This window comes from Boleophthalmus pectinirostris, unplaced genomic scaffold (assembly GCF_026225935.1).
Source record: "Boleophthalmus pectinirostris isolate CB_2022bp ecotype Guang Dong unplaced genomic scaffold, ASM2622593v1 HiC_scaffold_5, whole genome shotgun sequence".
Taxonomy (NCBI): Eukaryota; Metazoa; Chordata; class Actinopteri; order Gobiiformes; family Gobiidae; genus Boleophthalmus; species Boleophthalmus pectinirostris.
The window spans coordinates 7561354-7577557 of NW_026571404.1; the positions used below are offsets into that span (position 1 = coordinate 7561354).

At 39.7% G+C, this 16204-nt stretch overlaps 1 protein-coding gene across 1 annotated transcript in view; it reads right to left on the minus strand.

Annotated features, from left to right (window-relative positions):
• Positions 1-16204, minus strand: part of LOC110175781 (adhesion G protein-coupled receptor A3) — an 820856-nt gene that overhangs the window by 45394 nt on the left and 759258 nt on the right. Inside the window, exon 17 of the mRNA XM_055162785.1 lies at positions 14479-14636. Within this exon, the coding sequence (XP_055018760.1) occupies positions 14479-14636 (158 nt within the window). The remainder of the gene's footprint in view (positions 1-14478; positions 14637-16204) is intronic.

The following is a 16204-nucleotide window of genomic DNA, read 5'->3' on the forward strand; positions in this document are numbered from 1 at the left end:
ACACATATTTCTACTATTATTTGCATTGTCTTTGCTGCATGAACTAAAGGAACAGGAAGAAGATACATTTTATAAACCCAGCTCCTTTCACAGATCAAAAAATTAAACATATCTTTAATCATCAATCCTCACCCCGAAAACCAAACCAAGTCACCAATGAGCCACATGTATGTTACAATATCTCACTTGCGCTTTCATTAAAGGTTGTATAGAGGATTTTTTTAAGGGAACAGAAATACAGCGACAGTCCTTGTGCGCATTCAGAATTACTGTTGAAGTTTCCTGTCTAGAAGTAATTCAGCGACCGACGCGTCAGTTTTTAGACCCTTCGTCTGCTTCGGTCGCGCCATCGCTGGACGAGATCTCCAAGAATCACCTCAGTTTGGCTTTGCTCCTTTTCCTCTTCTCTTCTTCTTTCAACGACCTCAAAAACGGACTTTCTTTTGGGGCGAACCGGTCGTGGATTCTCGTCCGCCGTCGCGACAAACTTTGTGCGAAATGCGAGGAAGCGACAGTTTGAAAAAGCCTCTAAGAACCGCTGCGTAAACCACGTAATCCCCGCGCTCCGACGAGTCAGTTACACTAGGGAGTTTGATTGACAACCCAACAGCCAATAGAAAATGAGGGAGCCTCGTTTTCTATTGGCTGATGTTTATCTGGCCTCAACACGTCCACAGTTGATAGATTTTCGTTCTTTTTTTTTTGGTCATCATAATTACAAAGCTGCTGCGTCTCTGTAATGGTATTTTAATCTTTCACTGACAGTTTGAAACAAAAAAAAAATCCTCCATACAACCTTTAACTTTAAACATTTCCCTTGTTTTAAAGGGACAATATGATGGTATTTTCCTGATTTATTTTATAATGCTGTTTCCTAATCAAAAACAGACCTGGAGTTGTGTTTTGTTTCATTCACACATGTTTAACACACACGCTTTGCATATGTAGCCTATATATTTATACACTGAGTTCTTCTCTAAAACAAAAAAAACACTCTGGCCCCATCCACACTAGTACATATTTGAGTCGTTTTTGTTGTGGATGCAGTGTTCGTTCACACTAATCCAATTAAAAAGTACAGATCTGATCCGCCAAAACTCTAAGAGGCTAGAATATATGTCCATTCATATAAACGGTCTGTGTGTACGAGCTGCAGACGTATAATCTCTGAAAAGTTTAATATGAACCATCTCCAACGCAACAGAAGCACAGAACAGACTCACCATCAGCAGAACACCCCTCTGTCACAGAAAGAACACATATAATCCACTGAGTCGTGTCCTTTAGTCCGACAGAAGCTGAACCACATCAGGGCAAAAGAAAAGAGTTGTTTTTTGAGCGCTTAGTTAATGTAAATTAGCCATGTGGTTTTAAGTTTTGTTTCTGTAAAATGTCAACAAATATGTTCAAAGCTGTGTGGATAAGGAAGACTTGCGGACACAGAAACGACGTGTCTGGACGCAAATCATTTCCATAACCTCTATTCCACTTTATGATGTCATCTGTGATATGATGTGATCTATGTTTCCTCATCACAAACTGTTTTTTTCATTCACACATGTTTAAAACACAAAGCCTGCATATTTAGGCTGAGTTATTCTCTCAAACAAAAAAAACACACTCTTCCACCTTGTGATGTCATGTGGTAATACAGGAAGTGCTCCACTGTGTTTTTAAACACCATACACCTTCACTAGAATCATTTGGATGGTTTCAGTCCTGGAATTGCCGATCTCTACTGAGCAAAAGTGAAAATGTAGATGTTAACTTGAAAACTACAACTACATGACATCACAAGGTGGAACAGAGCATTTTGAGCTTTGGAGATGTGGAGGGACTAATAATAAATGATTACTGAAACATCTTCATGGACACTAGAAGCAAACAAAGTTACAGATCAGATCAATGGATCTATGTCTCAACGCAAGAATCCATGTTTTACTATGTACTGTATTTTTGAGCATTTAAAGCACTTGGAGTGGAATAAATGACGATAAAGGCCCCGTCCACACGAGTCCCTATTCGAGTCGTTCTGATCTGGCACTGTGTGGACGCCTGAAAACGCTGATACTTTGATGTAGGTCTATGCGCCGCGATGTAGCTACTTCACCGCCAAATCACTAAGAGGCTAAAATATGTTCATGTATACGGTCTGTGCGTACGACCTGCAGACGTATAATCTCTGAAAATTTTAACATGAACCATCTCCAACGTGACAGAAGCATCATCATTTAGATGATTTTAGCCCTAGAATTGCCGATCTCTACAGAACAGAAGTGAAAATGTAAATGTTAACTTGAAAACTACAACTACATGACATCACAAGGTGGAGCAGAGCATTTTGAGGTTTGGAGATGTAGACGGACTAAAAATAAAGGGTTACTGAAACATCTTCATGGAGACCAGAAGCAGACAAAGTTACAGATCAGATCTATGGATGATCTTTGGCTCACCGCAGGAATCCATGATTTACTATGTATTTTTACAGCACCTATAGTGGAATACATGCAAGGTTTTGCTATGAAATATTGCAGGCAGCATAGTATTTTCTTCATGAGATAAGACAGTGGTGGACTTGTTATGAGAAAGGTTCCGTAGTGCACCTTTATTACCTCTGCCAAGGAGGTTATGTTTTTGCCAGCGTTTGTCTGTTTGTTTGTTTGTTTGTTTGTCTGTTAGCAACATAACTCAAAAAGTTATGGACCGATTTTGATGAAATTTTCAGGATTTGTTGGAAATGTGAAAAGGAAGAACTGATTTCATTTTGGGGGTGATCCGGAAGAAATCCTGGATTCTGGATCACTTTGAAATTTTAGTTAACATTGTGGTAAATGGGGCCAAAAATTTTGTTTCTCAATATCTCGGTTAATTATTGACCAAACCCCATGAAATTTGACTCAGGGATGGACAATGGGATCCTCTTTCATATTCCAAAGGCTGATCCGGATCTGATCCAGAAGACTGATTTTATCGCAATTTATATAAAAAATGGGGGTAGTCCTTGGCGGAGGTCTGCGCTCTCTGACTGCTTTTCTAGTCTTGATATATGATTGTAATGGTACATCATTGAATTGGTAAACTAAAATATTAGGATAAGATATAAATCCATAGAACGTACTCTGTCCTCTTGAGCGTGTACATGTACATATGTGTGTTCGTCAGGAGAAGGTTCATTGTACAGTGTGTGTGCGTTGCTAAGCAGCAGAGTCCAGCTCTGAATGCCACCCTGAAGCAGAGCGTCCAAGAACAGGCCTCCCAATGTTCTCCTCTGATTAAAGACAATTAACTCAGAGCTCTCGTCAGTGTCTCATTTAAAGAGAGCACAATACAACTCCACACGCTGTCTCACACAAGCTGTGCTCGGAAAAAAGAGATTTCCTCTGATTTTCTGTATCAGACACCAGAAGATGGCGTATCATTTCCTAAGGTATCATTAAATTAAATTAAACTCATTTATCACTTTAAAATGTGTGTATTAAGTGTTCTGTTCAGTGTAGTAAGTGTAATTTACAGAGTTTATTCTTTGAAAGAGAAAATGTTTTGTTAACAGTTTAAATGTATTGTATTTTTGAGCAAATGTTTATCAGTGAAAGTTTATATTCCCAGAGCAAATATGAACACATTTCAAAACAGAAGTATTGTACCACTCGGAAAACTACTGCCACAAATCAGGCAGGGCTCCAACTCAAGCAATGACAAGGCAGCTGGAGTTAGACCTGATTTTTTTTTACATTTTTACAATGCAATAAAAAAAAAAAAAAAGCAATAGTTTTGGAAAACAACATTGTGTTTCAAGTCATAGAGTCATTTATTTCCAAATGTGGATACTAGAGGGTATGAGTCAAACTGGGTTTCCTCCACTGGGCTAAAAACTACACTAACACTAGAGACAGGGTGATCAGGAGGGGCTCGGAGTAGAGACGCTGCTCCTCCACATCGGGAGGAGTTAACTGACAGCCGCCTCCCAGAGAGTTGATTCAGGAACATCCGAGGATACAGTAGAGGGGATACAGTTCTGTGGCCTCGAAACACCTTGAAATCCCCCACAGGACATGAAGAAAACATGTGTGGAAAGAGAAATCTGAGATTCAAGTTTAGACTGCGGCCTGTTTGACCCAATAGTCAGAATAATACAATAATGTATTCCAAAATACAACAGAACTGTGGACTCAATTAATAAGGCTACATTCAGACTGCAGCCTGAAGTGACCCAAATCCGATTTTTTGGCCTCTATGTGACCTGTATCTGATCTTTTAATGACAGTCTGAACGACACAGATCAGATTTTTTCAAATGCGACTCAGGCCACTTGGATATGTGCTCCTGAAACTGATACATATCTGATCTTTTGACATGTGACTTCAGTCTGAACGACCAAAGCTCATTCATCCACCTACTCGTTATCAACAAGCCACAAACGTCACTATTCTGCGCTGAAGTAGTTGAAAATTGTTAATAAACTCCGTGTTACTGAAGCGAAGCACATCACCACTCACCACTCTTGGCTACGTCTCCACATCCACGCGTTCCTTTCAACGGACGTCGCTGCCGCTGTCCCACAAAACACCACAGCCAAAAACCTCGTCCTTCTCCTTCTCAATCTCCTCCTTAAAACAAGTAAGTTGTTCATGTTCTGGCTCCGGTACGAGAGGAACTTTAAAATCTCCAGGTGCTCAATGCTGCGTCCATGTTTGGACAACTTCCGTAAACACAGAGCACGCTCACTGCGGTTGACGTCGTCGTGTCTCCAGTGCACATGCGGGACACTTTTGGGCCATTTAATGTTCACACTGGAGTCAAATACAAGTCGCATTTAATTGTAAATGTGAACGACCTCGCAAAAACATCGGATTTCTTAAGCATTAAGCGCTGCAGTCTGAACGTAGCCAACGAGACCTGGAAAAAGCTATTTCAAAATGATACTTAATTCACTCTGTTAGTATAATATATTATATATTTGTCATATCAGTATTTAGCTGGTTGGTGACAAGGGGATGGGAGGTGGTTAGGAGAGGGAGGGGCGGGCGTTTGGATAACCAGTTCTAACAAAATAAGAACAACCGACAGCTGTTGATACGTCTACTGCAGGGGTGCCCAAACTTTTTTCATCAAGGGCCACATATCTACACAAAGACGAAGCAGAGAGCTGATCGAGGGCCATAGACTGGTGCTCAGTACAGTGAATAATTGAAATATGTGCATGTTTAACACATTGGAATGAGCCTTCAGTCTTTTATTCATGCTAAGATCCTCAAAATGACACACTAAATATTAAATACTGGCTCTATCAAGGTAGATTTACAAAAAAACTTGCAGTAAAAAGTTCATTTTTAATCGATGCAATGTAATTTGGGCCAATTCACCTGGAAGTCTGAGGGCCATAGTTTGGACATGCCTGGTCTACTGGAATGTATATTGTGTACTGTTCTTAATAAAAAAAATAAATAAAAATGATAATGATAAAAAAGTATATATATACATTCCAAAATCTTAATTTGGACATCTTTGATTATAAGACGTATAATTTGGGCATACATAAAGTGTGTAAGTAGTCACTCTACAACAGGGGTGTCCAGTTAATTTTCCATGTGGACCAAAGTATTTCCACATTGTAAAACTGGGGTCCACAAAAATCTGCAACTAGACGAGGGATGGGCATGATTAATCGATAATTGATCATTAAGAATTTCATCGATTACGTTAATTTTAATCGACAAACCGAATGTAGGTTGCTGTGTGTAGCGTCACCAAACAGGGGTTCGTACATGTGTCTCTGCATCAGAAGGAGCGAGCAAACACAAACATTCGGTCAGTCTGCAACGTGCCGAAGCACAAATGTGTATTTAACGATGATTTGTACAAGAAATTCCAGACTTTCCGTTGCGTTCGGGACAAGTGTGAGTCCATGTGCACAGTGAACAAAGCAGCACATATGTTTCTGTGTCCAGTGGGAAAAAGTTTTACCAGGTGAGAGTCGCGCAATGTCGATGACGAGTCCCCACCTCCCTCCCCCCGTACGGTGTCCTGGTTTTGACAAATGCAAATCTGGTCACACTAACCTGTATTCCACTGAGTCATGTCTTTTAAATCCAACAGAAATTGAACCACATCAGCGACACAAGAGCTGTAGTTTTATCTTCGCTTAGTTTATGCAAATTAGCGATGCGGTTTTAAGTTTCGTTTTTGTGAGAGTTGCGCAAAACTGAATTAAACACATTATAATGTCAAACAGGCTGATGTGGCTCTAGAGTCGTTTACGGTTTATATGTCGTAAAGTTGAATTTATTTATGCAGATTAGTAGTGCAGATAGTAATAATAATGATGATCATTTTAATATAAAAACATTAATGATTAAACGATAATCGATCGTTAATTCTTCAGACGATCGATTAAGAATATTTCATTGAATGACCATCCCTAAACTAGACAATGTTTTATTACAAAGGTTTCCAAAATACAACGGTAAAATCAACAGCTGATCAACGATTATAAATTCCACAACTAAATGCTCCATTTATGGTTCTGTTTCACTGTGCATATGACTGAAAGGTTTTCATTTCGCACTCTTCTCTCTAATTTATGTCTCTCTCTTTTTTTTATTTTTTTATTTTAATCTTTATGATTATTTATGTTTTGATTTGTTTTTATTGTGATTTTAATGTATTTCTTATCCTGCAAAGCACTTTGAATTACTTTGTGTACAAATTGTGCTATACAAATAAACTTGCCTTGCCTTTATCCAAAGCACACAATGTTTCTTTTTCAATTACCGTATTTTCCGGGCTATTAGACGCACTCTTAAGCCTCCAACCCCATCAAAAAATGACCGTGCGCCCCGCAATCCAGAGCGCCCTATACACGAATCCACTCTGGTGTCCCAATACGACTTCAGTAAACTACAAAGCCACAACACCCGCAGCGCACGCAAACACACACGGAGCAGACAGCGACCGCACGACGAAAAACACCCACAGACACACTCATCACTCCACGCCGACGAGGAACGGAACAGAGGAACGAACCGAAAAAGTGCGTGTAATGTGCCACTTCTAAACACAACTGAACAACTGAGTCACTGCGAACACGCCGACAATCCAGCGGTCCCAGACAGCACCTCCCTACACGCTAGAGATGCGTGGATGGGCTATTTTTTCATCCGCAACCGCGACACAAAACTCATCATCCGCCCGCTGTCCATTTACACCCAAGGTTTTGACCAATTTTCAAAACCGCACTCGCCGCCATCCGCCCATTGATTTCAGATTTTAGAACAATCATACAGCAAACAAACTAAGGAGCCTCGATAAAAATGCAAACTCTATAGCTCATTCGTTCCAAAATTCGCTCAACGTGCATGTTCGCATTCTTAATCGTCCGTAACAAAACGCCGCTCGTTGCTCAGGGTTTAACTCCCTGTTCGGAGCCTCACCGTGAGTGCGTGGGCTCAATAAACGCGCCAGTTCGTTGCTCAAGAATCGTGGCTTTATTTGTCGTGATGCACTAAATAACAGGACAGTTGCTTCCTGACTCGCTTCCGTCGCCTTCCGACCGTTCATTTCACATACAGTAAAACACAGACACCCGTACGCGCACGCAGTCACTCAGTCACGCCACACGCCACACGCCACACGCCACTCTAAACATCGCACATTCCTATGTAAAGACACATATCTCATAACACTTAACCAATGTTGGGAAGGTGACTTTTAAAATGTATTCCCCTACAGATTACAGATTACAGACCCCAAAATGTAGTTTGTAACAGAATCCATTAAATTACTTAAAGTGAGTAACGTAATCTGAATACTTTGGATTACTTGATTTGCTGTAGAGAAGCAAAGACTCGGATATCGTAGCATAAGACGTTTTATCTGCTAAAAGAAAATAAAAAGCCCAGACTTTACTTTACCAAATTAAAAATATTATTGATAGAAGACGAGGAGACACGTCCGCGTAGCATGATTTAGTCTTGTTAAATCCTGTTTTAGTCCTGTTCTAGTCCTGATTTAGTCCTGATTTAGTTTTGGTTTTAGTCCTGGTTTAGTCCTGGTTCAGTCCCGGTTCAGTCCCGGTTTAGTCCTGGTTTTAGACCTGGTTTAAATCTAGTTTAGATCTAGTTTAGACCTGGTTTTAGGTTTAGTCCTGGTTTAGACCTGGTTTAGATCTACTTTAGACCTGGTTTTAGTCCTGGTTTAGACCTGTTTTAGTCCTGGTATTAGTCCTGGTATTGGTCCTGGTATTGGTCCTGGTTTAGACCTGGTTTAGTTTCCGGCAATGAGTGGAATTACCGAAGAAAAGAACAAAAAAAAGGGGGATATAGCCCAAAATGCAAAAAACAGGAAAATACCTCTGTGTAATCCATTTATTTCAACCAAGTAACTGTAATCCAATTACCACTCACTGAAACAGTAACTGTAACTGAATACAGTTACTCATAATTTGTACTCTGATTACGTAACTCCGGTACATGTAATCTGTTACTCCACAACACTGCACTTGACAATATAGGCTATAATATATATATATTTAGGTAGTTAAACCGCCACCCGCCCAAATTTAATAAAAATATTATTTTTCGTCACGTCATCCTCCTGACCCGCGGTTTAGCGGCGGACACCACGGCTGTAACCGCAATCCGCGCATCTCTACTACACGCCACAACTGAACAAAGCCCAGAGTCACTGTGAACGCGCCAAACAAAGTCCCACTGACCCGTCCAACTACTGCGTTTCGTTTAAAGTCCGGTGCGGTTTATTTGTGAAAACAGTTCGAAAATAGACCATTCAATGACAGTGCGCCGTATAATCCAGAGCGACTAATAGCCCGGAAAATACGGTACTACTGCATTTGTTGGAAAATCTCAAATTGTGTAAAGCAGAGCAGAACTGCAGCGTAAACAGAACCAGCGACAAACATACAGTAGCTGCGACGAGACACTATAGCTCTTATGAGAAGCCGCAGTCGCCCCTTTGAGAGTAAAAGTACCCAACAAATATGTGAAGAAAACACATAAACCGGCATAAACCAACAGCGAGCGCCCATTCTGCGTTCGTATTACGCTTGGGTTCACTCTGATGAGGAGTTAGCCACACATAAAATAACACAGGATTCAATTTACGGCTATAGAAAAGTGAATGAGTACGAGCTGCTGCACGTTGAAAGAACATGCATCTAAGTGACCACACGCAAACTAAAAATGAACTCAAAATCGATAAAGACAAAAGCCAAGATGGTCAAAGTCACAAAGTCATGAAGGTCATTTTAATTTATAAAATATGCAGTGTTGGGAAGGTGACTTTTAAAATGTATTCCCCTACAGATTACAGATTACATACCCAAAATGTAGTTTGTAAAGGAATCCATTCAATTACTTAAAGTGAGTAATGTAATCTGAATACTTTGGATTACTTGATTTGCTGTAGAAAAGCAAAGACGAGGAAACTGAACCGTATTAAAAATATTATTGATAGAAGACGAGGAGACACGTCCGCGCAGCATGGTTTAGTCCTGTTAAATCCTGTTTTAGTCCTGGTTTAGACCTGGTTTTAGTCCTGGATTAGTCCTGGTTTAGTCCTGGTTTAGACCTTGTTCAGACCTGGTTTTAGTCCTGGTTTAGACCTAGTTTAGACCTGGTTTTAGCCCTGGTTTAGACCTGGTTTAGATCTAGTTTAGACCTGGTTTTAGTCCTGGTTTAGACCTATCTTAGACCTGGTTTTAGTCCTGGTTTAGATCTAGTTTAGACCTGGTTTTAGCCCGTTTTTAGATCTAGTTTGGTTTTAGCCCTGGTTTAGACCTGGTTTAGATCTAGTTTAGACCTGGTTTTAGTCCTGGTTTAGACCTATTTAGACCTGGTTTTAGTCCTGGTTTAGATCTAGTTTAGACCTGGTTTTAGCCCTGGTTTAGACCTGGTTTAGACCTGGTTTAGCCCTGGTTTACCTGGTTTAGACCTATTTAGACCTGGTTTTAGTCCTGGTTTAGCCCTGGTTTAGATCTAGTTTAGACCTGGTTTAGTCCTGGTTTAGACCTGGTTAAAAGATAGTTTAGACCTGGTTTTAGTCCTGGTTTAGTCCTAGTTTAGACCTGGTTTTAGTCCTGGATTAGTCCTGGTTTAGTCCTGGTTTAGACCTTGTTTAGACCTGGTTTTCGTCCTGGTTTAGTCCTGGTTTAGATCTAGTTTAGACCTGGTTTTAGTCCTGGTTTAGCCCTGGTTTAGATCTAGTTTAGACCTGGTTTTAGTCCTGGTTTAGACCTGGTTTAGACCTGGTTTAGTTTCCAGCAATGAGTGGAATTACCGAAAAAATAAATAAACAAATAAAAATAAAGTGAAAACAGGAAAATACCGCCGTGTAATCCATTTATTTCAACAAAGTAACTGTAATCCAATTACCACTCACTGAAACAGTAACTGTAACTGAATACAGTTACTCATAATTTGTACTCTGATTACGTGACTCCGGTACATGTAATCTGTTACTCCCCAACACTGAATACATGTTAACTTATACTTTCTTCGCTTTGGGACGACGTTTCATTGATGAATCTTGAGGTCAAATGAAGTCACCTGTTAACAGTTTGCATCTAATTTCAAAGCGTTTTGTCGTCCGAGACTCAAACACAGGTGCTTATTTGAAATATTAGAAAAGTGAATCTGTGAGTAAATATATTTTCATTAACCCTTACAGACTATTCGGGTTAAATTTGACCCGTTTTGACATTCAACAGTAGTAAAAATACACTAAGCATCATTCTTTGATCCTGAAATGTGATTATTTTTTCTAAATTTTGCCAAAATACACAAAAATGAAAATATTAAAAAATTGTATACTTTTATATACCACTGCTTTCAATGCAATGGCAAGTTTGAAATACGCATAATGGCTGCAGTGGATAAAACTGGTTATATTATAAATTCCAACAGTTCCAGAATATTTATGTCATTTTCAAATACAGTAAATATCATCATCATATTGGCTTTTATGTTTTTATGTGTTTTTATGTGTTTTGTAAAACAGGACATGATACTGTGTGATAGCAGATGTTTTTCTCCAAAAATGAGTGTTGCTCTTCCTGCTCTCTGAAACATTATATTTATATATTACATATATTTATTCATGTGGGACAGTCTGTTTATCTGGTATAGACACTTACTGTAAGGGAATTCTTGGACCGGGTCAAATTTGCCCTGGACCATACTGTGAAAGCTAAAGAAATGAACAGTATGTAAGGGTTAATTGACGTTTGGTGATTCATGTTTTTTAAAAGCTCCTTCAGTCGAGGCGAGTGGCTTAGCTCCAGGTTTTGAGTGGCAGAACAAGCGCCTATATCGTTAAGAGCAGAATTTAATTAGTAGGTTTTTTGTTTCCTTATTTACACTACTTTTGATATTGATTAGTGCAATATTTCTCATCACATTTGCAGTTTTATTAATTACAAATCATGCTTGGTGGTCAAATTTGTCTTGCCCAAGGACACAATGGCAGTATTCATCTGTGGAAACTGTGGATTTGACCGATATTTTAGAAATGAAATTATGTTTTTTTAATTCTAAATTACTCTTCTGAATTAAAATATTGTCCTTCGAGTTTACATGGAAATAATCATTCCGAATTGAGGTTTGCACAGAAAACACGTTAAATCGTCTTTATTTAATTTCGCTCAGCGTCTGGGGGTGGGGAAGGGTTCTGATTGGACAGAGACACGAACGTATTTACGTCGACCGTAAGAAAACACACACTTCAGCTGCTACCGGCTTTTTTGTTGTCTCGATTTGTTGTTACGCCACGGACACAAACATGATCCAAACTTTTTTCACAGTAATTCCGATGATAATTAAACAGGAGCTTGGGAATTCTCTCATTACGCTTTACGTCTGTCGGCTGAGGAGGAGAAGGGAGGAAGAAGACAAACCGAGTCAACGGCTGCTCTACCTCAGCCCACTACCGCATCCCGCCCACAAATCTAAAGAGACGTGGATGAAAGTCCGAAGCCAGGACTGGTGGAGCCGGATCACGTCAGGAGGTCGACTCAACGAGCACACGCTGGACGACTGGAATTATTTTTAAGAAGAAACGTTTACATGACCGAGGAATAAATTAATTTGTCTTTAAAATCGGAATAAACCACCCACTTACTTCATTTTTGTTTGAAATTAAGTGTGTACGTGACCTTTTTAAAGCAGAATACATTTTTATTCAGAGCCAGAGGAAAGAATTGGTTTGAGAGGGGAATGAAAGAAGCAATTTTTGTTAAAAAAGAGGAGTCTTCTCTAAACAGAAACGGAGGAATCAGCCACCATCTATCTCCTATTTACAACTTCATCCTCAAACCTAAATCAAAACAAACAAGAGAACAACAGGTGTGTCCAGGTCAGGTCCAGAGGTGTGGAAGCTCCATTATGGCCATGAATTGTTCTGCTAATTAGACCCCACACCCTGTACAGGTCAATAGGCCGAACTAACAAACAGAAACTGTAAATAAGTAGGTATGTTAGTTTCAGAGTAGTTTCAGTGTAGTTAGCTCCTCCCTGCAGACAGATATAATGAAGTGTCCACCAGCGTCTGACCAGAACTGAAGAAGCAGCTTGGATGAGCCTGCGAAACGTCTTCAACCAAACTAACTTTTGTCCAGTCGACAAACTGAATTTTCTCCTCGACATTTTTTATTCAGAGTTAAATTATTTTTATTCGGAATTAAAGCTCGCATGAAAACGTGGCAAGTGATTTTAAAATTATATTCTCTTCACCTCTCTTAACCTCCACACTTGAATGAACTCTTGTCTGTTCGCAATTCAAACAGGGTCGCAAGGTCAACAAACCAAATAACTCCTGCCGGAAGTCTCCAGAGGCAGACTCAAATACGGAGGTGGAAGTGACGAGGCTTTTCTGTCACTGGTCCCGGACTCTGGAACAAACTGACCCCGATATGTGGACCATCACAGACTTAGGCCTGTTTAAATCCAGGCTCAAAACTCATCTATTCATCTAATGCAGTGACACTTTGCCCAATTAGTTTTTATTTCATTGTTTAATGTTTTTACATGTTTTTACTGTTTTGATTTTACTGTGAAGCACTTTGGTGACCTTGAGTGTTGTAAAGGGCCTTTAAATAGCGTCAGTCCTCGCTGTGGTTGGCCTCTCCCGGAGCTCGCCCATCCTCACGCTATGAGCTGCCTCCTGCTGGCTCCTACGCCGATTTGTTAAAACTGCACATAGGTGTAGGGAATGTGCAATTAAAGCTACACATAGGTTTAAGGAATGTGCAATAATTAATCTGCACATAGGCTAAGGGAATGTGCAATAATTATAACTAAAACTGGACATAGGCTTAGGGAATGTGCAATCAAAACTGCACATAGGCTTAGGGAATGTGCAATAATTATAACTAAAACTGCACATAGGCTTAGGGAATGTGCAATAATTATAACTAAAACTGCACATAGGCTTAGGGAATGTGCAATCAAACCTGCACATAGGCTTAGGGAATGTGCAATAATTATAACTAAAACTGCACATAGGCTTAGGGAATGTGCAATAATTAATAGAACAGAAGAATGCAAGGGTTTGCCTGTTAAGGATAATGTAAGGGTCCTGTTGGTGCATCACTCGTGGTCATACTGGTCTCATATTTACTTTGTTTTATGGTGTTTGTTTATGTGCTGCTTTGTGTTGTGTTGTCCTGTTTTTTGATCAAACATGTTACCCCCTGTCCCAAGACAAATTTCTCCCATGGGAGACAATAAAGGATTATCTTATCTTATCTTATCTTGTTAGCTTTTTGTTAGTCTAGCCTTATTTTTGTTTGCCCAGGTGAGTCCGGACGTCTGTTTTTGTTTGTTATTTTATGTAGGGACAGTTTGTGGGTTGTGTTTTCATTAGGGTAGGTCCTTATTTTACGTTGGCCGACTCACAAGGGTCTTTTCCTTTTAGGCAAGGGTTAAGGTTTTTTTTCTTGGTTCTAGATTCCAACATACAAAACAGAAGAAGAAAAAAAAAAGTAATAATAACTTTGTTTTCCGTGTCCCTTCCTAAATATGTTTGGATCTATTTTGGGTCGTAACAAGTGGGATTCGAACTGGAAACCTTCAGATCAGTGGGCGAACACTCAGTAATGCTCAGTAGCTCCATGACAATTACAACTATGACTAGTTTAGTAGAAAAAAATAAGGTCTTTCAAGCTTGACTCCCAAAATTGAAAACATGTTTAAGTCGTAATAACTTTAAGCTAGAGAAATGGTGCCACATTAGACACAGAGAATGAAAGAAAATGAAGATTTGTTGTTGTTTTGATCATTTCTACCGCAGACTCACTGTATTACAACAAAAATCCAGAGTTTCACAATATTTATTTTAGCTGCCCCCATCTGTATGAAATATGATTGTGCTCTAGATGTTGTGGTGTTATCTGAAACGCAGTAACAGCACAGGCTCTTTCATGTTCGGGTGCAGGAGGGAGCGGTAAGGTTCGGCGAGGAGTCTTACCGGAGCAGTGGCTGTCGGAGCGGAGATGGAGGAGGCGGCGGGGGGTCTCCGTCTTGGATCTGCGCGGGCTTCTTCGTCACCTGTTTGTAGATGTTTCGAGCCGTGACCCCGAGCCACAGCATGGTGGATAGAGACGAGTAGTGCAGCACCACCCCCACCTGCGCAGACAGAAAACAGGGACAGTGTGATTTTAGAGAACACAGAGGAGCTTATTTTCATTTCATTTGTTTATGATGACAGCCCAACATTTTATAATATCACAGAATTTGAAATGAAGTGAACCAATACCAACAGAATTAGCAAACTAGTAAAACATGTAATGGTAAATATCCAGGTACCATATTTTTTGGTCTATAAGTCACTCCAGAGTATAAGTCACACTTTTTGGGGGAAATTTATTTTATAAAGTCAGAGACCAGGAATCGACATTTCATCTTAAAGGGCAAGTTCTAGTAATAACAATAGAACAGAGAACAACAGACTGTTAACGTCACATATGAACAGTTCTTCAGATAAACTATAACATAAACAACAGAACAGAACAAGTTTACCAAACTCTCCATCTCACTCCAGATCACTAAATCCATTAAATTCTTCATCCTCGGTGTCACTTCTGAGCAACTCCGTGACCTCCAGAGGTAAACTGAGCGTCGCTTCCTCTTCTGTGTCGCTGTCGTCAGACTCAGCATCAGTTCCAGTTAGAAATATTCTGGCCTTTCTGAATCCCAACAGGATGGTTTCGATTGTCACTGAAGTCCAGGCTTTGTTAATCCGGTGACTTCCAGGAAAGTTTCTTGGCACAGCCTCCCAGTGTCTACCTTCTCACTCACGCCAAACTTTCTTTCTGCTGCTCAATTACTACTTGCAGCTTGTAATCTGCAAAATATGATTTCTTTTGAGGGGGCATTCGTATTCTCAGTTGTCTTTATATGTTTTGAAATGTTCAGTGGTGCAGAAGTAATGTTGCGATCGACTGACGTGATACAGACAGGACAGAGGCTCTTTCTGCAGGAGACATGCGCAGTAGAGTGAAGTGACAGTGGTACAGGAGGAACAGGAGCAGCAGATACTGACACACAAGACTAAAGTCAGTGTGAAAATTTTAATATACAAGTCACACTGGAGTATAAGTCACAGGAAACACTCAAACCATGAAAAGAAGTGCAACTTGTAGTCCGAAAAAAACTGTAATAAGATCACCAAAATCAGATTTAAAGGTAAAGTGTCTTTAATTTCAGGTGTAACTTCAAGTGGAGGGTCTGTCAAACTGTGGAACATTCAAAGCAGAGCAATGACATATCCATGAAAACAAGAAGGCGATGGACCCCGAACCAAAAAGTTACACAATGCACCTTTAACTAGCTACTGGACCATTTATGATAAGAGCAAACAGCTGTGGTTCCATGAGATGTATACTTTTAATTGTAAGTATAGAGAGCTTTTTATTTGATACATTATGCTATGTTCGATTTGAATGAAAAACAAAAAAAGGTTTAAATCATACAAACTTAGAAAATTGTAAAATTTTCTGATAAGCACCAGGTAAACTGTGATCTTTCTGTGATTTTCAGACTGCGAGTTCAATTTGATCACAATTCATGTAGACTTTGTAATTTTCTATTGCCTTGAAAAGATAAATATCATCATCTGCTTCTTCCAAAAATCCACACTTCCCTGTGATTGGTTGGTTCCAGCTGTCACTCACTCAGAGCCTTAGAGAAACTAA